The sequence below is a fragment of the Xenopus laevis genome, chromosome 5L (assembly GCF_017654675.1).
Source record: "Xenopus laevis strain J_2021 chromosome 5L, Xenopus_laevis_v10.1, whole genome shotgun sequence".
In the NCBI taxonomy this organism is placed as follows: domain Eukaryota; kingdom Metazoa; phylum Chordata; class Amphibia; order Anura; family Pipidae; genus Xenopus; species Xenopus laevis.
This window is the reverse complement of record NC_054379.1, coordinates 22,501,760-22,525,395: the sequence shown is the minus strand read 5'-3', so window position 1 is coordinate 22,525,395 and position 23,636 is coordinate 22,501,760. Positions and strand designations below refer to the sequence as shown.

General features: G+C 43.4%; 1 protein-coding gene across 1 annotated transcript in view; it reads left to right on the top strand.

The window, feature by feature from the left end:
• Nucleotides 1-7,073: 7,073 nt before the first annotated feature.
• Nucleotides 7,074-23,636, top strand: part of LOC108716517 (MAM domain-containing glycosylphosphatidylinositol anchor protein 1) — a 195,216-nt gene continuing 178,653 nt past the window's right edge. Inside the window, exon 1 of the mRNA XM_018262706.2 lies at nt 7,074-8,495. Coding sequence (XP_018118195.1) covers nt 8,429-8,495 — 67 coding nt within the window. The 5' untranslated portion in view covers nt 7,074-8,428. The remainder of the gene's footprint in view (nt 8,496-23,636) is intronic.

Here is a 23,636-nt window from a genome sequence, read left to right as displayed (position 1 = left end):
ATGGGCTCTAAACCTGTCAAACCTGTCCGTTCGACCAAATGACCGATCTCCGCCGGACGAAAAATGTCGGGACTCTCCACACACGGTCCGAAAATCGTACGAATCCTCGATTCGTACGATAGGATCTTTGCGTCTATGGCCACCTTAAGGCTTTTTGGTGGGCCCCTGGCATCCCAGTCCAACACTAAGGGCCAACAGCAAAAAACAAGGGGCATCCAGGCACTCAAAAACCCCACATGTGCAGCAAAAATAGTATAAAAGTATATTTTATTACATTAAAAAAGCATGATCTCCAATGACCCTATGCGTTTCTTGCCTCCGACGGTACTTAGTCCATGACTAAGCCCTGTCTTGCTTTATGCCAACAGTTCTCGGGATCAGTGCAATAGTCTCAGGAGACACAGGGCAGAATTCATTACTCTGTACCTGGCAGGCTCCTGTACAGTTGCAGCACTGCTGGCTGGAGGGGCCTGTGATTGATTTAACAAGGAGAGCAATACATGTGATGTCTCTGTACCTCCTATCTGTCAGTTAATCGGAGGAGAGATAGACAGTTGCTCTGGGTGGATGATTCATGCCAGGGAGGAACTGAGACATAACAAGGGCAGATCACACACCATTAGCTCTATGTTTTTCTACCCCGCTGGGTTTCGCTGCTCCGTGCATTCAATGAGCAGATTTACTCTTGAATTACCCACGAATGAGAGCAAATTTGTGTGGCGAAGGAAACGGCGTCTTGTTCCTGGTAGCCAGGTGCCATGCGTCAGAGAGCTCTCGGGATTACAGAACACTCGAGAGGGTTTAAATGGAAGCGATCATCACATTAGTGTTCATGAGCCGGTAATCCTATTAGTGCCTTGTTGCCTTCTGATCCTCAGCAATTCCGCTTGCCATGAAATTAGGCGTTCTGAAGTGGCGCTGCCTTGTTTGCGTTACATTCACTCCCTTTCCTTGATCTGCAGCTCAGCTGAGGCCTCTCCTCACACCCGTGCTGCACACACGTCCCAACTGAACTACAACACTTAGGGGCAGATTTATCAAAGGTCGAGGTGAATTTTCGATTGAAAAAAAAAAATCGAATTTCGAGCTGTTTTTTGTGTACTTCGACTAGGGAATAGTCCAAATTCGATTCGAATTTGAAAAAAGCTTATTGAAATTTATCATGTACTGTCTCTTTAAAAATTCGACTTCGACCATTCGCCATCTAAAACCTGCCGAATTGCTATATTTTAGCCTATAGGGAACTTTGAAAAATCTAAGTTTTTTTTGGGAAAAACTTTGAATCGAATTCAATCGAAAGCAATATTCCTTCGAATAGCGCTTCGGCTGAATACGGACCTATTTGATTGAAAATGGATATATTTCTCCAAAAAAAACTTTGACTTAATTTCGGTTGGTCTTTTTGAATTCGAATTTCAAGATTTTGTGAAATGAAACAAATCCGAACCAATTTGGATCTCTGCTTTTGTTTTCAAACTGTCAAAATCGAATTGCTGATTGGTTTCTCTGGGGAACATCACCGGTAATGCTTCACTTCACTTTTTACATAGTATGATAAATAGGCCTCTAATTAATGGAATAAAAGTTCTTAAAGGGGTTGTTCACCTTTGAATTATGGGAAATAGCCTTCCTGTAGTTTGGAGCTTTCTGGATAATGGGTTTCTGGATAACGGATCTTAATTTAATGAGCACTGTCCGAAAATGCACCATCACCCTAGATATTCAGTCTAGTAAAATGTATGGTCCCTGAAAGGGGATATCAACTTTTTAAAGGGGTTGTTCACCTTTGAGTTAACTTTTAGTATGATGTAGAGAGTGATATTCTGAGACAATTTGCAACTGGTTTTAATTTTTTATTATTTGTGGATTTTGAGTTATTTAGCTTTTTATTCATCAGGTCTCCCGTTTGCAATTTCAGCGATTTGGTTGCTAATATCCAAATTAGCCTAGCAACCATGCACTGATTTGAATAAGAGACTGGAATATGAATAGGAGAGAGTCTGAATAGAAAGATGTAGTAAAAAGTAGCAATAACAATACGTTTGAAGCCTTACAGAGATTTTGGTTTTTAGATGGGGTCAGTGACCCCGGTTTAAAAGCTAGAAAGGGTCAGAAAAAGGAGGAAAATAACTCAAAAACTATAAAAAATGAAACCAATTGAAAAGTTAACATACAAAAAGTTAATTTAAAAGTGAAGCGCCCCTTTAAGTTTGCTACTTGTCTAGTATCTCATAGCAGCCAATCAGGAGGTCGAATTTACAGGTCAGCTGTTTTGATTGGTTGCTGTGGGTTATTAGATATGGTCATATACCCGACCGGCCAAGCTCCTCTTCTGTGCTCCCCTTGGGGAGAACGGTACCATACTTTGGGAAGCATATTCTTAGACTAGAGGTTTTCAGTATTTTTGATGGTGTTAAAGCCCCTTTAAAGGGGTTGTTCATCTTTAAATTAACTGTATTACTGTATGTAGAGAGAGTGATATTCTGAGATAATATTCAATAGGTCGTCCTTTTTTATTATTTGTAGTTTTTTTTAAATTATTTAGCTCTTTGTTCAGCAGCTCTTGAGTTTAGAATTTCAGCAGCTATCCAGTTGCTAGAGTCCAAATTACCCTAGCAACCAGGCAGTGGTTTGAATGCGAGACTGGAAGATGAATATTAGAGGCCTGAATAGAAAGAAGTTATAAACGGTAACAAGAACAATACAATGTGACCTCACAGAGTAATAGTTTATGGGCTGCCCATTTTAAAGCTAAAAAATCAGAAGAAAGTAAATAATTTCAAAAACAATAAAAAACTAAGACCAATCGAAAAGTTGCTAGAATTAGCTAAGAATTAGCAACTCTATAACATGCTTGCAGTGAACTAACCCTTTTGGGGTCCATTTGGTGTGGCCCTCTTAGTTGACAAATCTATTGAAAAATAATTTTATCATTCAGTTATGGCTCTAAGAATATTAAGGAGAATAAATATGTGTCTACCTATATGTCAACTTTCAAGCTGGGAATATAGGGGAGCAATTTGGCATTCACAGAATAACTTAAGAGCAGTCTATTCCCCCCACCTGATGTTTGATTCCATTGCCACATTTCGGCATCGATATGGCACAATATTCTCTCTGAGCTCATTGGTGAACTCTTTTGCATCTGGTCATCTACTAGAACTATTAGTGCTTCACTGAGGGCTTATATCCCCTTTAATCTCCTTGCCATGTAATGAATTGCTCTCGATGCGCCCAGGATCAGTTAAAGAAGTGCATGCTGGGAAAAACCGCTAATTAACATCTTTATAAATGATTGGATTATTTTCTCCTGATGGTAATAAGAAAAGGGCAACTAATATGAGTTCTTTAATGCACTATAAATAGTAAATAGCTCTCAGAATTCCCATTTAAAGGTCAATTCAACCTTCTTTTATTTTCTTTTGTATTAGTAAATGTAAAGAAGAGAATATGTAATGGGTTTTTATGCATAATTGTTTCCCTCCTGATCTTTTGTCATCTTTTATGTTTGCAAGTTCAGCCTTATACAAGACTCCATTCTTCTTTCTGACTTACCCCTTATCTATCCTTGCAGTTTTGAGTGCCTATGTAGAAGAGATGCACAAATCCACTGTTTTGGATTCGGCCGAACCCCTGAATCCTTGCGAATTCGGGCGAATACGGAACCGAATCCGAATTTGCATATGCAAATGAATATGCAAATTAGGGGTGGGAAGGTGTAACATTTTTTTCTTCTTTGTTTTGTGACAAAAAGTTACGCAATTTCCCTCCCGTCCCTAATTGCATATGCCAATTAGGATTCAGATTCGATTCATCCGGACAGAAGAATTCGGCCGAATCCTGCTGAAAAAGGCTGAATCCTGGCTGAATCCCGAACCAAATCCGGGATTATTCCCCAAATGATTCTCAGTTCCTCAGACTTCAGTCATTTCCCTCATTACCCTTCCCTTTATTTTGTCTCTCTTCACATTTTTTTCCCTTTTTCCACTTTATTTACTCTCCAACCAATGGATCAGTGAATTCACACAGCACAGACAGACACACACACACGGTGGGACAACGAGTAGCATTACTGCCAATGCCTTTCCACACTAGTATGATGATAAGTATGTTTGCAGACAGGGCTCTATATGTAAGGGATGTGGATGTTCTCCCTGTGTGGAGAGGAATCTCCTCTGGATTCTCTGGTTTCCTCTCTCTCTATATATATAGGGTTAATTATAAACATTTTTGGATGGGGAATTTATGGGTGGCTTCATTTTGGGACAGTCCCTTCTAAATAAAAAATGTTATGAACAAATAAATATCTGTCTCTTTTAATGCCCCAATACCCAGAGAAACAATGTCAGACAGACCCATATACCCTCTTAGGAACTCATTCTTCACCCTCCACTATACATATCCAATACTGCCCATACCCAACACTGCTCATACCCAACACTGCCCATACCCAACAATGCTCATACCCTACACTGCCCATACCAACACTGCCCATACCCAATACTACCCATACTCAATACTGCCCATACCCAACACTGCTCATACCCAACACTGCCCATACCTAATACAGCCCATACCCAATACTGCTCATACCCAACACTGCTCATACCCAATACTGCTCATACCAAACACTGCCCATACCCAATACTGCTCATACCCAACACTGTCCATACCCAATACTGCTCATACCCAACACTGCTCATACCCAACACTGCTCATACCCAACACTGCTCATACCCAATACAGCCCATACCCAATACTGCTCATACCCAATACTGCTCATACCCAATACTGCTCATACCCAACACTGCTCATACCCAACACTGCTCATACCCAACACTGCTCATACCCAATACTGCTCATACCCAATACTGCTCATACCCAACACTGCTCATACCCAATACTGCTCATACCCAACACTGCTCATACCCAACACTGCTCATACCCAACACTGCTCATACCCAACACTGCTCATACCCAACACTGCTCATACCCAATACTGCTCATACCCAACACTGCTCATACCCAACACTGCTCATACCCAACACTGCTCATACCCAATACTGCTCATACCCAACACTGCCCATACCCAACACTGCCCATACCCAATACTGCTCATACCCAACACTGCTCATACCCAATACAGCCCATACCAAACACTGCTCATACCCAATACTGCTCATACCCAACACTGTCCATACCCAATACTGCCCAGACCCTACACAATTTATACCCTGATGTTACACCTGAGAAAGATTGTACCAGGCACATAGATAAATGTGCAGCCTGATGTTCCACTAGGAGCCGTAAAGGCAAAGGAAGAATCATCACGTTCTCTGTCCCACTGGATTTGTTGCAATGTTGCAGCCGGGTCTGTTGGGGGGGCATTAACTGCTACAGCTCAGACTCACACACCATACTGACATGAACACATTCACATAGTCTGGAACAGACACACACAATCACACAGTGACAGACACACATGTAACCTGTGTCACATACAAGTTCGTTGCCTTATAGTATTATAGACACACAGAATCATAATCACAAAAAAGTCAACAATCTTCTTAACCACACACACACACACACAATATACTGTACATGGTTACAGACAAAAAAAACTCACAGTGCAGACAACACAGCCAGCCAGACATATGCACTCACCCACCCAAACAGATACACACCCAAATATAAAAACAGTCATACACACTCCTATACTGATACACACATAGGTTTATACAAAATCTGCCCCCCCCCACACACACACAGATATAGATTCACACACTTACCCCCACACAGATATTCAGACAAATAAATAAATACACACATACACAGAAACAGATGGAACCAGACACATCGCTAATACAGTATATGTAGACACCACCTCTCTCTCTTATTCTCCCTCTAACACTCACACAGACACATACAGACACACACAGACACACTCACACAGACACACACATACTGACACACACACAGACAGGCATTTTCAGTAGCAGTATGCACAAATGTCTCAATGTCTTAAAAATATTGATAATGGGTTGAGTGCAGAGGACTCTTGTATTTGTCTCACACACAGACTGACACACACACAGACACACACATACTGAGACTCACACACAAACACACACATACTGACACTCACACAAACACACACATACTGACACTCACACAGACACACACATACTGACACTCACATACAGACACACACATACTGACACTCACATACAGACACACACATACTGACACTCAGACACACACACTCTGACACAGACACAGACAAACACATAGTGGAACAGACACACATTCACCTACACAGACACACACATTCTATGTATATAAAAATATACAAATGTACACACACATTACACACAACACAGTTATAGGCAGGCTGAGCACATAAGACACACAAACATTTACACATAAAACTCCCACAGCACAACTGCACATACAAAAAGAACTTACCCACACACTCAGCTGCCCACCTCTTCCCCGACACACACACAGCATTATCCTCCCTTAGCCATCACCCACCTTGCCTGGACAACAATTGCATCAAGGACTGGGAAATTTAGGAATAATGAGTGTCAGCACATGGGCACTTAAGCAAAGTGAGTGGTCGCTTTTCCACTAGGGTCTCTCCCCTGATCATCCAGTATGAGACAAATTCCATCCTCTCCCCGGGTGACTCTGCACTTCTCTACCCTCTGCCATCAGACACATCAGAGGTGCCAAACGCCTCCCCCCATTGGGTGACTGTCCCTGGTGCTGCCAGCAGTCAAGCGGTGCCACCCATCCCTCTATCCGACCTTGCGCCCAGTGTCCTGAGGATGGATGTATCTGTGACTGTCACATCTCCCCGCAGCTGTCACATAATAAGGGGAAGGGAGATGCAAAGCATGGGAAAGGGGAGGAGAGAAGGCAAAGAGCCGCTTCTCTTCCAATGCCAGTCTTGGAATCTTTCTAATTGGTCCTGGGGGAGGCAGGGGATTTGGGCAGGAGGCTGGGTCCTCCCTCAGCTGAGATCATTTAATTGGTTCTCTGCATTTTCATATAAACTGGAGGGGAATGAAACGGGAGAGGGAGAGCAGGGAGAAGGGAAGGAGACTGCACAAGTTACTGAGCCTCTGGAGCGCAGCGAAGGCAATAGCTCTTGTTACTCCACTTTGTTACCCACTTTGTTACCCCAGCCCAGAAAGGAGGAGACAACAGGTGGCAGAGCATTAGGAAGGCTGAGAAAACTGCCACCCGAAAGCATCTGTTAAGAAGAAGAAAATGAGAGATAACTCTTGCTACCCGACCCCTGAGCGTCTGAAGGGAAGGGAATAACACGTGCTGCCCCCCAGCTCCCCAAAAACAAGGAAATTGGACGTGCCCCCACCGAGACATCCATAAAGAAGGAAAGGGGGTTCATCCTGTTAGCCAAGTGCACCCCAACTCCTGAGCATCGTAACTCCTGCCGCCCCCGACCCCTCTGCATCGCTGGGAGGAGAATTTATCTCTGGCTGCCAAGGGACTCTGCACAATCGGCTCTTCAACCGGGAATTTGGAGAAAAGGGCACAACTGAGCCACTGCGGGACCCGTAGAGATCGTGCGATCAGATTGGAAGAGTCGCCCCCGACTGCACAACTTGTTCAGCGGAACATCTGGAGTAGAGTGTGGGCTCAGGGGGCGGGAGTCGCCTCGTTTAACCCTTTCAGCTCTCGCTACTTGGAGTTGAGCGAAGTCTCCAGTCGGGAGGGACATTTAGTGCATTGGGGCTGGGAAGGGTCCCTGGGAGTTGTTACTGCAGTCGGGAGGAACCATTAAGGATTATTTGGGGGGTCTGGATTGTAATGAAGCTTCTCCCCATGTCTGGAAGTGTCGTGCTGCTGTAGAGGAGTGAAGAGTTGGGAGGGAGGGAGGGAATCAGCAGCCCCCACCCATTCCCCCCACACACTCAGGCTGCAGCCCCCCGGCTCATTAGACGCGAGGAGAGAACAAGTTGCCGTCACTTCGGCCGATCGCTGTGTCTGAGTCAGCGCTGGGAGCAGAGGAGCAGAGTGAGGGGACAGGAGAAGCTTTATAGTGGGCGAGATCAAGTGCAACCGCTGCCAAGGGGGAGACCGATCCTGGTACCCCTTTCCCTGAATTTAGCGGACGGATCAACATCAGCGCAACCCCGTCTCGGAGATAAATTCGGCGCTTCCCCTTCTCTGGAGCTAAACTCAGGGGGACCCGCCGCCGCGCACCCTTTTTAGTGGAACTGATTTCTGGGGGAGGGAAGACGCGCCCATTCCTTGGAGCTGGTTTGGGTGGGGGGGAACCGGCGCACCCCATTTCTCCGGTGAAGCTGAGGAAGGAGCTGCGGGTCTAATAAGCCTCTAACACCCCGGGCTTTGGGGCTGGATCCAGGCCGGACTGGGGATGCAGGAGCGGAGCTGAAGGATGGAGATTTTGTGGCTTTTCCTCCTCTCTCTGATCCCAAGGAGCAGCCGGGGACAAGGAGTGTATGGTAAGAGCACGGGTCCTGGGTCTGGGGGGCTGAATGAACTGAGGGTCCAAATAATTAAAGATGTCACATGAGATCCCTCATTACCTCCCTCTGAATTCCAATCCCCATAGACTCTCCATTTACTTCTGTGCACCCCAGAATATGCCATATGCCCAAACCATAGGGACATAACCTCAATTTCATGGATCAATTGGAAGACCCCAAATGAATGAGAACCCCTATAACGGATCCCACAATATAATTGATCACATCCCATTCCTTATCAGCTATAATGTTATAAAGACCCGCTAATAAGACTCCCTCTCCAGAGACCCTCGACATATATCCCATGTTAGAGGAAATAGATGGGAATTTACATCGCTGCATTTGTACATAGAACTTTACAGACACAGTGGCCACAGCAAAGAAAGGTGGCAGTTAAACAGTTAACCCACTGTTCTCACTCTTTCTCTTTATATATATATATATATAGATATATAGATATATAGAGATATATATATATATATATATATATATATATATATATATATAAAGAGAGAGAAATTGATAATTAGTTAAGACATTTTTTCTAAGAAGGAACATCCCTGGCCCTAAGAGCTTACAATCTAATTCAATTAAACCCCCTCCACACTTGTTTCATTATAATCTTGATAGGTAATTCATACATTCCGCAATGGGTGATCATATGCAATCCAGTCTGCAGCCGTACAGTTTCGAATGAAGCACAACTTCCAGCAAAACCCAATACAGCTGAGATGCTGGGAGTTTTATTATAATAAAAGTTGGACGTGGCATGTTGCTACTGATATCCATATTTCCAGATCTGCAGCACCCCATCAATCCACGCGGTGCAAGAGCGTTGACATTCTTTATAGACAGGTCAAGCTTCCTTCTAAGGGGTTGGCTCCAGGCAAGGGAGGGGTTAATGTACTAACCCCGCAGTTACTAAACTGTTTTCCTTGCTAGTTCAGCTACTACCCATGTGTTTCAGTACATCTGGGAGTACAGGGGGGTATTAGGCTGGATTCAGCGACTCAGGCAATAAAGAGTTAACCCCACAGGTGGAGAAAAGTAACGTTGGAGTAAGGAAGGTTAATAGAATAACCTTTTTTTTTTTAAAAAAAATAATTTTCACAGGGTCACTGCAGTTTCTTGAATGTGGCATTTTTGCTCTCTTTGTAATTCCATTGTCGTTCCGCAGGCACCTTGTGTGATTTGCCGTATTGTTTGGAAATCACCCCAATCTGACACTGGGGCAAGTGGATTGGTAAATGAAGGGTAACTGGAGTATCGGTGTTAAGTGAAGATATTTGGTGTAGGTTATGGTTACTCCAGTGCAGCTCTAGTTTGAGGCTAACAAAACTTTTATGGTCCGTCCCTGTTGCCTGTGTTATGGACCTTCTTGTGTCTGGCAGAGGGTCCCAGTAGGTACCTTGAGGGAACCTCATTCCATAAAACACACTCATAAACAATCTATATGCAACTAAATATGTGCTACATCCAAGCTGCAGGCCAAGGGTGTTAAAGTTCAGGGCCCTGCTGTTGTTATTCAAACCTGCAGCTTCTTTCAATTCCTTTAGGGGGCTGCTGGGAAGTGTAGTTTAAAATAAATAGCTGGGATGTCCCTTCTGCAGACAGTTTGGCAGGGGAGAATATACTATGCTGGGTTCACAATGTCCCCCTCAGACTAATCTATTTATAAACCTCCCTTTTCCTACAAGCGCCATATGTTGAATGCAGCGGCAGTGAAATGGTTAAATCGCCCCTCAGGAGTCACTTTGTCCGCTGTACAGGGGCAATTACTCATTACTGGGAAATATACGTTCCCCTCGGCGCAGAACATAGAAAGAAACTCTTTTTATTTATTTAAATTCCAAATATAAAACCCAAAAATATTGTAATCATCTTAAGCTGTGCGGGGGCGGATCTGTGCAACCTACGGAATTCTGCTTATTATATATAAATATATGAATCTAATGGATAAATGAAAAGCTGAATTGCTGCTGAAAGCTGCATGTGTCTTTGATCAGTGAATAACCTGTTCCCTTTCTCGCTGCTCAGTCCGTGAAGCACAACGCAGCTACATGTATAATAACTGACACTTTGTGCTGCTCTCAGACACAGCACATGGCTCATATCTCATATGTAATATACTGTATAGCCTGAAGTGCAATGTGCAGCATCCTATGAGAGGATAATGGGAATTGTAGTTCAGTTACTCCTGACATTAATATGTTTGTCTATAACTTGTGGGAAGGCATTGTAAGTATTGTATCAGTGACAATCAATTCCACCCACAATGTGGCATCCTTGCAGGGCAATCTGGGCAGCTAAGTGGCAGATGATATTCATTGTTGATGCACAGAATCCCGAGCTGTTTCCCAATAGTAATTTGAATATGCAAGCACCAAAAACAACTGTGTGTGTGGGGAAAAATGCCAGTCAGAAGCACCAGGTTTTGAGCTGTATTAAAAGGGGCATAGATTCACGGCAGGAGAGGGCCATTCTTCCCCACCTTACTAATATCCCATCTAGAATAAGCCGTGCACTTTTGGGCTCCAGTGCTCAAATGGGATATTAATGATACAGAGAAAGTACAGAGAAGAGCCACTAAGGGGGATGAATGGGGATATGGGCAGTAATGAAATAAAGTACAGAGAAGAGTGACTAAGTTGGTAAAGGGAATGGAAGGGATCAGTTATGGGGAAAGACTGGCCGAGTCGGGATTGGTTACACTGGAGAAGAGACAGTTAAGGGGGATATGATGAATATATATAAATAAATAAGGGGCAGTATTGAAATAGAGAAAGTACAGAGAAGAGCGACTTAGTTGATAAAGGGGATGGAAGGGCTTGGTTATGGGGAAAGACCAGCCAAGTTGGGATTGGTTACACTGGAGTAGAGGCAGTTAAGGGGGATATGATCACTATTTATAAATATATAAGGGACAGTAATGAAATAGAGAAAGTACAGAGAAGAGCAACGAAGCTGATAAAGGGAATGGAAGGGCTCAGTTATGGGGAAAGACTGGCTAAGATGGGATTGGTTACACTGGAGAACAGACAGTTAAGGGGGATATGATGAATATATATGAATAAATAAATATATATAAGGGACAGTAATGATATAGAGAAAGTACAGAGAAGAGCAACTAAACTGATAAAGGGAATGGAAGGGATCAGTTATGGGGAAAGGCTGGCCAAGTTGGGATTGGGTACACGTGAGAAGTTAAGGGGGATATGATCACTATATAAAGGCTTTACATGGGATTTTTCAGCCAGGGATGGTGCCCCGCACAGGGCAGTGGGCTCTTCCACCTGGAAAGAGCAGAGCAGCTTCCCTCCAGCATCTAAGACCCTACAACCTCCCCCCCCCCCCACAATATTTTGCATTGGGCCATATAGACAGTCAGACGGTTAGCGCAGCTGCAGATCCCATTTCTTGAATTTTTCAGGGGAAGCAAAACTGCACAGATTTGCCCATCCCTAATCAGGGCCCCTTAGTTATAAATAAAAACTAAATTAAAAAAAAAATTGCTAGAAAAATTGCTAGAACTGCCAAAGCAATTTTTGCAATTCTCTATAAGGCTTTTAGGCAGGGCCCACCAACCACTTGCTCTGGGTCCCCCATTAGGGCCAAACCAACAGATTATAAAACACTGCTCTAGACACACCAGCCTTTTACCTTGGACCATTGGCAGCCCCCGTGTCCCCAGATAAATGGAAGAGATAAGGGACCTCTTATTTTCACCTTTAACAGTTTCTGTGCTGCTGAGGAGAAAAGAAAGGGGTATGAGGCACCATCTAAGCACCCACTGAGCACAAGTATCCTTTTACAATATAATCAAGAATCGGTGCATTCTGGGAGTTGTAGTTTCTCTGCATCTGGGGACCCAAGATTAAGAAGACCGGGTAAGGACTGTCACACTATGGGGATTCGATATTCCCATGGAGCAGACAGGTACATTTTTAAAGTAAGGGGAGAGAATTTGTAAAGGGTCCCCAACATCACTGGCACGTGGGGTAGAAAGGAGATTTTGTATTTTTTTAACAGTTGGTAGATAATTTCCGTACATACCTCAGACTGCATTGATTGTAATGCTTTAAGCTGTCGTTTAGCAACTGGAGTGTTGGCAGTGGTATTTGCTTGTGCTGATGGTAGTTGGTATCAGTGAGGGCGCAAAGGAGAAGAAGCCACATGGGTGGTCTATGGAGTTCAGGGGTTGTTACCAGGACGTGTTCTTTAGAAATCTCTATTTTGGCAGAGAGGGCACTGAACTGAATGGAAACAAAGCTGAGTGGGATACAAGCTTTGCCCTCGCCTGTCCGGAAACTCGCAGCTAAGCCCCCCGGGATTCTCCCTTTATCCTACAGACACTGGGCACAAAGGCACCATTTGTATTAGGGGTCAAAGGGAAAATATCCCCCCTTTCTTAATTGGAGTGGCCTTGAACTTCTTGCACAGTAAATAGAGAAAAACATAAGAACATTCCTGCTCTGTGTGTCTGTATTTACATACGGTCCCTTGCCCCCCCACCTTCGGTGTTCCCCCCTCCATCTTCCAGGCCCTCTTAATAGTGTTTTGCCCCAGACAAAACATTGATTTTCATTTGCCTACAGATTACTTACTGTAAGGAGGTGCAGCCTGAACTGGGGTACATCATTAATCCAGAACTACCCCCCCGCCTCCTGCAAAATTGCAAGGCGTAGGTAAATTCAGTTGGTTGTAGTTACCTGTGGCAGTGAGCGGGTTAAAGTGAATCTAATGAAAATGCAATTCTGAGCAACTTCCCAATATACATTGATTCCATTTATTCCTAGTTATTATTTTTGCACTTCTGGCTATGACTTTGTTAACAAAGTACAAAAAAAAGCTACTTCATGATCAGAGAAAAGAACATTATATCAAGAGTCAGACCCAGACGGCAGAAAGAAACAGACAAAATAACAATAATAGAGAACTATAAACCCAGTGAGAATGAGGAATAAATAGTATTGGAAACCCGACATATTCTTACCTGCCAAAGATCAGCCTATAGAGAAATGGCCTACTGAGTGTAGCTAATGCAACATCTATTTTATTATGCGCTCCATGTCCATCCCTCCAGCCTACAAGAACTGGCCTATTGAGTGTAGCTAATGCAACATCTATTTTATTTAGGGATGCACCGAATCCAGGATTCGGTTCGGGATTCGTCAGGATTTGGCCTTTTTCAGCAGGATTCTGATTCAGCCGAATCTATCTGCCCGCCCGAACCGAATCCGAATCCTAATTTGCATATACAAATTAGGGATGGGGAGAGAAATCACGTGAATTTTTGTCACAAAACAAGGAAGTAAAAAATGTTTCCCCTTCCCATCCTTAATTTGCATATACAAATTTGGATTTGGATTCGGTTCCGTATTCGGCCGAATCTTTCTCGAAGGATTCAGAGGTTTGGCCGAATCCAAAATAGTGGATTCGGTGCATCCCTAATTTCATTATGCATTCCATGTACATCCCTTCAGCCTACAAGAACTGGCCTATTGAGTGTAGCTGCTGGCTATTACAGCTGATGTGGAATATTGACTATTTTACCAGCTTTTTTACTCCCATGGTTGGGGCAATTTCAGCCCCCCCCCTCCAACCAACCACTGCTGATATTCCAGTTGCTCTGCGCATATCATTATATTTCATTGTTGATGTAAAAAAGCCAATTTTCCTCCAGTCGTATAAATCCTTTCTTTATTGGCAGCAGCTCAATTCCAGGCAGTAAGATAAGAAGAGATTCCAAGTGCTGAGTCTGACACTGCTGATTCTGACTAACGCTGCCCTACCCCAAAAATGTTTTAATTTTACTTTATGGTTAATAGAGAGAAAGACCATTTTTCCATTGGCAGCGTCAGCAGCGAGTGTCCAACCCCATCTCAAAATCACTGTCATTTCTGACTTCTAACCAACACCCATATAGTGAAATAGCAGCTGTGGCTGAAATAAGACTCATGTCCTACAAGTAAATTCTAACTTCTCCTCCATCCAAAGGAATTAGAAACCCCTCTACATGAAGCCGCCTCAGGAGAAGAAAAAATCCCAAATGATATTGTAGGCATATGAGCCCTAATATATGTCCTTACATTCCATTTACATACACAGTCATTCATTTACAAGATTACCCCTGCATGCATTTCTCAGGCTGTACCTCTAGAGGGAGCTAGTATTAACGGACATGCATAAACGATGGACTGATTTTCAAGCTGAAGTCACATAATAGAAGGGTCAATATCAGCTCATTCCTCCTGCACCAGTGATCAATAGCCCTTGTAAGAGACCCAGTGATGTAAACGTTTTTCCCAAGGCAGACCACAAAGCATTTAAATACTTAACAGGGATCATTTTTATGAGAAATGGAAATAATTTCAGTGGAATATTCAAATAGATATAATTTAAGTGTATGGCACTGGCACTATTGTCTTTTTTTTATTCAGGCACTTTAGCTCTAGTGCTACCAATCCCTATTTCTGTAGGGCAGGAGGGCCCATACTTTACTAATAGGAGGTCTACTTTTAGTCATGTTGTTGTCCCATTATGATCTACATCCATAAAAGCATTGTTAGCATTCTGTTTCATGGAAAATATTACTTAAATATTGATTTATGATAAAATGTGTATTGCTTTATTTAAAGGGACATGGGGCTAGACATATTGTCAATTTCCCAGCTGCCCCAAGTCATGTGACTTGTGCTCTGATAAACTTCAATCACTCTTTACTGCTGTACTGCAAGTTGGAGTGATATCACCCCCTCCCTTTCCCCCCAGCAGCCAAACAACAGAACAATGGGAAGGTAACCAGATAGCAGCTCCCTAACACAAGATAACAGCTGCCTGGTAGATCTAAGAACAACACTCAATAGTAAAAACCCATGTCCGACTGAGACACATTCAGTTACATTGAGAAGGAAAAACAGCAGCCTGCCAGAAAGCATTTGTCTCCTAAAGTGCAGGCACAAGTCGCATGACCAGGGGCAGCTGGGAAATTGACAAAATGTCTAGCCCCATGTCAGATTTCAAAATTGAATATAAAAAAATCTGTTTGCTCTTTTGAGAAATGGATTTCAGTGCAGAATTCTGCTGGAGTAGCACTATTAACTGATGCGTTTTGAAAAAAACATGTTTTCTGATGACAGGATCCCTTTAACAACACTATTAACATAATAAATATCTGAATGAAAAACATGAAACAGGAGGGTGATTGATCACCAGCTAAAGGTCTACTGGTAGATCCTGATGTACCTTTTGGGCACCGCTGATGTAGGGAAATGAGAGCAGAGAAGACAGTAACCCTTCCAAACCTTCCACTTTTCTGCGTCTTTATATATTAGGTATCTATCTAATGCTACCAATCCCTATTTCTGTAGGGAAATGAGAGCAGAGCAGGCAGTAACCCTTCCAACACTTTCCCCTTGTTTCTGTCCCTATATATTTGGCCAGTGGATTGGGGGGGAGGGTTTGGTTCTGTATGAGTGTAATGTTATTGTAATGTTAGTCTAAATTACGTTCATATCTTGTTGTAAAGTTTTTAAAGGAGACAAATAGGATAAATGAAAAAAACCCTAATTTTGTAGGCAATTATAAGTAATATATGGTGTTGCTTTGAGACGGTGCTAAAAATTAATATTATCTTTAAAAATAGCCCCTTTATTAGAGCTCCCTATAGATGTTCTCTGGTCCCTGTTTCAAATGAGGGGTGGGCGTGTCCTAACGGTTCCTGCCAGAGACACAGTAGGAGGACGACAGCCAATCACAGCCATGCAGGCACAAATGCAAAGGCAGGCTTCAGTTCCCTATCAGGTCCTGCTAGCTGCTGATTGGTTCCTGTCCTACAGTGCAGTGAGCTGAGTGCCGCCGGCTCCCCTGCACAGCCTGGGAATTCAGGGAGCAGGAAGTGGAAGAGAAGGGAGGGAGTATTAGGGTTTTTGCAGAAATATTTAATAAATCAGCCTGAAACATGACTTTTTTAAGCACAATTCTTCTATATCTAAATGAGTATAATGCACTGTTACATTCTTATTTTTTACACAAAATGTCTCCTTTAATAAAAAAACATAAATACCCTATATATTAGACACGTATCTAGTATCTAGCAGAGCAGACAGTAACCCTTCCAACACTTTCCCTTATCTAATGCTTCCAATGCAATGAATTTCTGTAGCAGTACATTTATGGGGATGGGTGGGCCAACCATAAATCACCTGCATTTGTAGAATTGTGACACTTGCAAACCATTTTGCTTGCTGTACTCATGATTATTATGGTGGTGTCACATTGCAGCTTCGGTACAGTCTGCAGCAGGCTTTTGTATGATCATTGCCTTCAGCATATCAGGGTGGGTTCCCATTTGCTCTGCGTGCGTTATGCTGATAGTAAATCACGCGCATTGAGACACCATATGGGATATATGATGTTGATGTTGTTTACGGCTCGGGAGGAATTATGTGCAACTCATTTCAATGTGATTTACTGCCGCCCAGATTTCAGCTCATTTAATAATATGCTTTGGGCTGAGTTCATCATCATTACATGGAAAAACAACAAATGGTAGAGATGAGATTTACAGAAACATTGACATTTGTTTGGTACCAGCACTCTCCAAACCAGTCCTGTTCCCTTCTTGTACCCACACCGCAGTGATAACAGGCTTAAAGGAAAACTTAACCCTAAAAATGAACATGACTAGAAATGCCATATTTTATATACTGAACATATTAAACCAACCTAAAGGTACAGCATCTCTATAGTAGTAATTATTCAGTACATTAAAATTAGGAGTTTAAAATCAGAGTTTCTCATATTGGATTTTGCATACCTCCCAACTGTCCCGTTTTTAGAGTTACAGTCCCTCTTTTGACAGCTCAACCCACAGCCCGCGTTTGTACTGGAAAGTCCCTGAACAGGCAGAAAAAGAAACAATGTTACTAACTTAATTGGCTTTTGGCAGAGAGCCCAGAACAGCCACAGCAGCAGACAAGATACTCTTGTAACAATTTTGAGATGAGCAAATAAGTAATTGTAACAATATAAGATAACAGGTCCCTTGGGAAAAGTTAGACTCACAGCTTAAAGGGCAATTCACCTTCATTAGCAAAACTGTAATAACTAAAAAAAACACAAATATGTTCAAACTTTCATAACCTGCCAAATTTTGTAAACTGAACATGGTAATTAGGGGGTGTGGTCACAAAAATAGCCCCACCCCTGATGTAACATCCCTTCCCCTCCATGTCTGGGCCCCGTCCCTTATGCATTACAGCCTGCCCCTCCATGTCACAGCCCTGCCCCCTGCCCGGTGGAGACCGGGCTAAAAGTGGCATCCCTATATGATATATATTCAGTATCTTCCCTAAGCTCAGTAAGTGACAGCAGCACAGAGTATGTACAGTGATTCAGTTGGAAAGAAGATGGGGAGCTACTGGGGCATCTTTGGGGACAGAGATCTTTACTGGTAAAGGGCTGTGGTTGCCTTGGGCTGGTACAGAAACCCAAAACATAATGTACAACATTTCTAGCCTATTGCCTTAATTCTCCTTTTATTAAGGACTTAGGTCATTATCTTTAGCACCACACCAAATCTCTGCTTGGGTAAGCAAAGCCAAAGTCTCCTCCAGTACTTACAGTGAACAGAGCTCTGATTTTCTGTACTTTCTGATCCCAGGCTGCTCTCTGTCCCATGTGAAACAACACCGCCCCCCCAGAATTAGGTATCCCAGTCTCCTCCCAGAAGTAGAACTGGCCTATTGAGTGTAGATTCTCTTTACTCCCCCCTAGTAAAGTGAATAAGTTTATCCAGTCTCCCCAGTACTTACCTAGAAACAGAGCTCTTATTCTCTGTACTTCTTGCTCCTGGGCTGCTCTCCTTCCCATGGTCAAACAGGATCCCCCAGAATTAGCGAATCCAATTTCTGTCCAGGAACAGAGATCTGATTCTCTGTACGTCCTCCTGCTCCTGGGCTGCTTCTCTTCCTCATGTCAAACAGGACCCCCCCCAGAATTATTGGATCCAATCACCTCCCAGAAGTAGAATTCTGAATCTTCACTTATCTAGGAACAGAGTGCTGATTCTCTGTAGTTCCTGTTCCTGGGTTGCTCTCTTTCCCATGGCTGGAAAGGATATGTGAATCCAATCCACCCTGTTACAGAGCTCTAATACTCTGTTCTTCCAGATTGTGAGCTGCTCTCTTTCCCACAGTAGGAAAAGGTTGAGTGAATCCAGTCACCTTGAGTACTTATCAATAGTGATGAGCGAATCTGTCCCAAAAAATTTGTGAAACGCATTGAAGTCAATGGGTGTCAACATTTTTGGCATGCAACAATTTTTCTGGCTCCAAATGCATTAAAGTCAATGGGCGTTTTTTCTTATGGTGACTTTTTTGTGCCAATGCATTAAAGTCAATTGGCCTTTTTTTCTTATGGCCGTTTTTTCTGATGGCGACTTTACATCCTCCTGGGCTGCTCTCTTTCCCATGGCCAGGAAGGGATAGGGAAATTGGCCAATACCATTGTAAAGGGTGTTTATTCATATTTCCTAACCCTTTTACCTGCTCTCATAAACCCCTTCCATATTAGAGGAATTAGAGGAAATCTACTATCTCTTATTGTTATGTTTCTAATGTTTCTTCCTCTTGTTGTTCATAAGGTTCTTCTTGCAAAAAAAGAGGGTTGTGGGAGCATTTCAAGGCTAAGTGAAAATATATTTAAATACAATGGAAGTGCTACTGATCTGGCCACATTAACTACAAACATACAGAAAAAAGGGGGGATTGATCAATGCACATTCCCTGGTCCCCTGTCTCATAAGTAATATAATAATTACAGCTCTTTGGCATTAGATGTGAATAAAAGTACAAAGAAATATATGTGTGTATACACTTGATATATGTGGATGTGTGTATACATGACTGTGTACATTGCACTGATGGTTCTGGCACATGAACTGCAGGACATCAAACCACAACAGATTGTGAATAAACAAGGCTGGTGTATTACAGGACCTTTATTCTCTTTCATTACCTTTTGGCTGATAGAATTGCCTGGGAGAATATAAATAGCTGAGGAGCAGCCGCAGATACAGATCATATTTCTCTCTCTTAGCTGGGTCTCGTCTCTGTTTCTTGCTTTGCAGCAATGCTGTTAAGTACATTCCAGAGTGTTCAAGCAGTAGCGTCACTAGAGGGGGGCGGGCCCTGGTGCGTGACGCGCAGCCGGGCCCCGCCCCCTCTGTTCGGCCGCATTTGTCAGTGGTGCGTGAGCTGCCGGGGGGCCCTGAGGGGGTGCGGGCCCTGGCCAGCTCGCACCCCCTGCTCCCCCAGTAGTTCCGCCACTGTGTTCAAGTTAGAAGGGAGCGGAGGAGAAGCTCTGAAAGGCACACTAGCATTCTTGCCCAATGAATGAGGAGATAGATGGGTTGAGGTCGCAATGCTAGCGATGCCCCTGAACATCGGAGTACTAAAGAAGGCCTGTGTTTACAATGTATTTTAATTTAAAAAATTACACATTTGCCCTATTGTCTGCCCTTATAAAGCACTAATGGAAAAAATGGAAAAAGGGACATTTGTTTAAAGTGGACCTGTCATCCAGACACACAAATCTGTATAATAAAAGTCCTTTTTGAATTAAACATGAAATCCAATTTCTTTTTTTTTTATTAAAGCCTTCATAGCTGTTGTAAACGCCCATTACTTTCACTTTCCATTCAGCAATTACTGTCTTACTAGATGTCACTGCTCTCCCCACATTCCCCAGTTCTCATAACCATTTAATTGTGTAGCCAGGGCATGGGGATGGACATCAGGTCCCCCATTCTGATGCACAAACAAGATTCTGAGATGATACAAGGCTTGTCTTAATTACAGTGTCCACAAAATGGCTGTTGCCTGCTTGTTATAATTATGAATTCCCAGACTGAAGGAAACAAGATTCAAATAATTGATATAGTGTAATTAAAGTTAATTTTGCTTGACTTATGTGATAAAATAGAATTTTGAATATTTTTTTGGGGTGACGGGTCCCCTTTAATGAGCTCTGTATAAACAAAGCCCTTCCCTACGGTGCAGCCATTGGGATCAGGAGCAGCGCATTATACAGAGGGCTTATTCTTGGACTGACAATTTCTTTATTTATTGATTTATCAGAAACAGGCAGCAAAGTGAAGCCAGGGGCGCTCCGCCAATGAGGTGAGTTGAGAAACTTGCCCTACGTAAAGTACGATTAGTAAATAATTCAGATTCACATTACATGGCAGCATAGAAACCAGTGCACATCAGAATTGATTCATAATCAGCCCTGTAGCATCAGCTTCTATAGCTGAATCTCACTTTCTGCTTGATGATTTCCCCCTGAGCCCTAAGCTTAGCTTCTCCCCAGCAGCCCAGAGCTCACTGAGCATGTGCAGTGTCACTGACACACAAAGGATGCCTAACAAGATCCAAGATGTTGCAGGCCTGCAGCATTACTGTTATTACATTAGAGCTGCGAAACCTCTGGGCTGGGAGTACATTAAAAAGAGTTTTTCTTACTGTTTTGTTCCCCTTTAATTTGAATCTTTTATTCAGAGAATTTTGATGCAACATAAAATCTCAATCATGTCCCATGTAATTGTATATAAATAAACAGCAGTGCATTGACCGGTGCCAGGAAACACTGATGTCGGGCAATTAGCCTCCTCCTCTTCACTACTTGCTCCGTTGGTTTCATGGGAAACAGCCTCCTCCATCTAAAACCCCTAAAACCTGCTCCCCCCTGAAATGATTAAGCACAGTCCATTTAGCAGACACCTCAGGAAGGTTGTTGGGTGCCTCCTGCGCTCAATAGATCAGCACAGATGTCACCGTTACTTCTCTTTCTCTCCATGACGGGAGTAATTCAGCTCCGATGGCAACAAGACTTTTCTTGGAAAATCTATTTTAGGGAGCGAGTTTGGCTCTATGGCTCTTGATGTGCTGTGTGTCAGCCTGACCTCCCTGTGCTTCATAAACCCTGTCCCATCTGAAGATACAAGAGATCCCCACAGGGTTTGTGTGGGACCCCCCAGCTTTCCCATTCTAGTCCTGAAGCTCCAACCCTATCTTCCCAGTCTCTATTCAGCGTAGGCCCTTTATTTGTGGCCTGACGTGGAAATATTTAGAATGATCTACTGATCAGCGGCTGATGGAAAGTACAGTGCAGAGCAGATGGTGCGACGGAGGGAACAGAATCGTCCGTAGAATAAATATTCTGATAGCAAATCATCTGTTTATCCCTAATGAGTTCTGTATCACACAGGAGTGCGTGCCGCTGTGCATCGGTGCTGGCGTCCATATGTCTGTTTATGTGTTTGTCTGAGGAAGATGAGTTGGGCGCCCCCTGGTTTAAATCAAATTAGTGACCAGTTATTGTCCATTTTACAAAATTTGGCAGGTTCTGGAAAGTCTGAATACATTTCTGAGGTTTTAGGGCCATGTTTTATTTGTTATACATAAAGGTGAACTGCAAATGAAAAAAGAGAATGCTGCTCAGTCTTAGAAATAAAAGAGAACTGATTACGATGAGCCCGGGTGTATAAACCCCAAACTGTCACTTTGGGAAAAGAAACACTCACTGGAGTATGTTGATGGTCCGGGTGCATCACCCCAAACTCGTAGCTTGGGGTGAGAGGTGACCTCTATCCAAAAATATATGCCAGCACACCACCAAACCACCTTAGTTTTTTAAGATGTAAAATTAAAGACCTGCTTTTAAACTTCAGCTGAGGTGGTTCTCGCCTATGTTTTTGGATAGAAATAAAAGTGAATTGCCCTTTAAACTGTAAGTCTCTGTTCTCCCGAGAGACTTGCTTATCTTAAATAGTTACAATTGTATCTTTGTATCTTTAGGGCTAGTCCACACGGGGAGATAGCGACGCGTTTGCGGTCGCGGCGACAAAGCGCCGCGACAGTCGCCGCGACCGGCGCAGGCGACAGTTTTGTATGGGCGCCTATGTAAAAACGCCTGTGCAAACCACACGAGGCGATGCGCTTTTCAACAGTCGCCTGAAAAAGCCTGGCGAGGCATTTTCAGGCGACTGTTGAAAAGCGCATCGCCTCGTGTGGTTAGCACAGGCGTTTTTACATAGGCGCCCATACAAAACTGTCGCCTGCGCCGGTCGCGGCGACTGTCGCGGCGCTTTGTCGCCGCGACCGCAAACGCGTCGCTATCTCCCCGTGTGGAATAGCCCTTAGCTTGTGTTTGTATCTTATCTTATTAGTTACACATGTATATAAATGCAGGTGCTAAATATTCTGTCCTTTCTGCCAAAATGCCTCTTGTTTCAGAAACTTTGTATCTTTTTTTCTGGCCTCAGTGCAGGAGATCAAACAGAAACTCAGGTCAAAATCGAGGCTGTCCAGCGAAAAATGGGAAAATTGGGAGGTAGGTCTCCTGCAGTTACACCACATGGGCTTGAATGGAATCATAAATCCATCAAGTTCAACTGTGGCTTCTGGTGGTTCCCAAACTGTCAGGCTGACCCCTCTATGGGGATTAAATAGTGTGTTCGGGGTCTAAGTTTGGGGTGAGTGCTTATTTGTGCCCTGGGTACCCCTGGAACTATAGCAGGGTGACTGTTACCCCATTGTTTCTATATATCTGTAACCTTGTTATGAGCTAAGGGGGCCCAGCCTGAAGGCCAGTTAGGGGGAGATTTGGGGTGAGTGCTTATTTGTGCCCTGGGTACCCCTGGAACTATAGCAGGATGACTGTTACCCCAATGTTTCTATATCTCTGTAACCTTGTTATGAGCTAAGGGGGCCCAGAGTGAAGGCCAGTTAGGGTGAGATTTGGGGTGAGTACTTATTTGTACCCTGGGTACCCCTGGAAATATAGCATGGTGACTGTTACCCCAATGTTTCTATATATCTGTAACCTTGTTATTAGCTAAGTGGGCCCAGCCTGAAGGCCAGTAAGGGGTAGATTTGGGGTGAGTGCTTATTTGTGCCCTGGGTACCCCTGGAACTATAGCAGGGTGACTGTTACCCCAATGTTTCTATATCTCTGTAACCTTGTTATGAGCTAATGGGGCCCAGCCTGATAACCAATTAGATTAGTGAGATTTGGGGTGAGCTAAACAGCGCTATAAAGTAATTTTAAAACCCA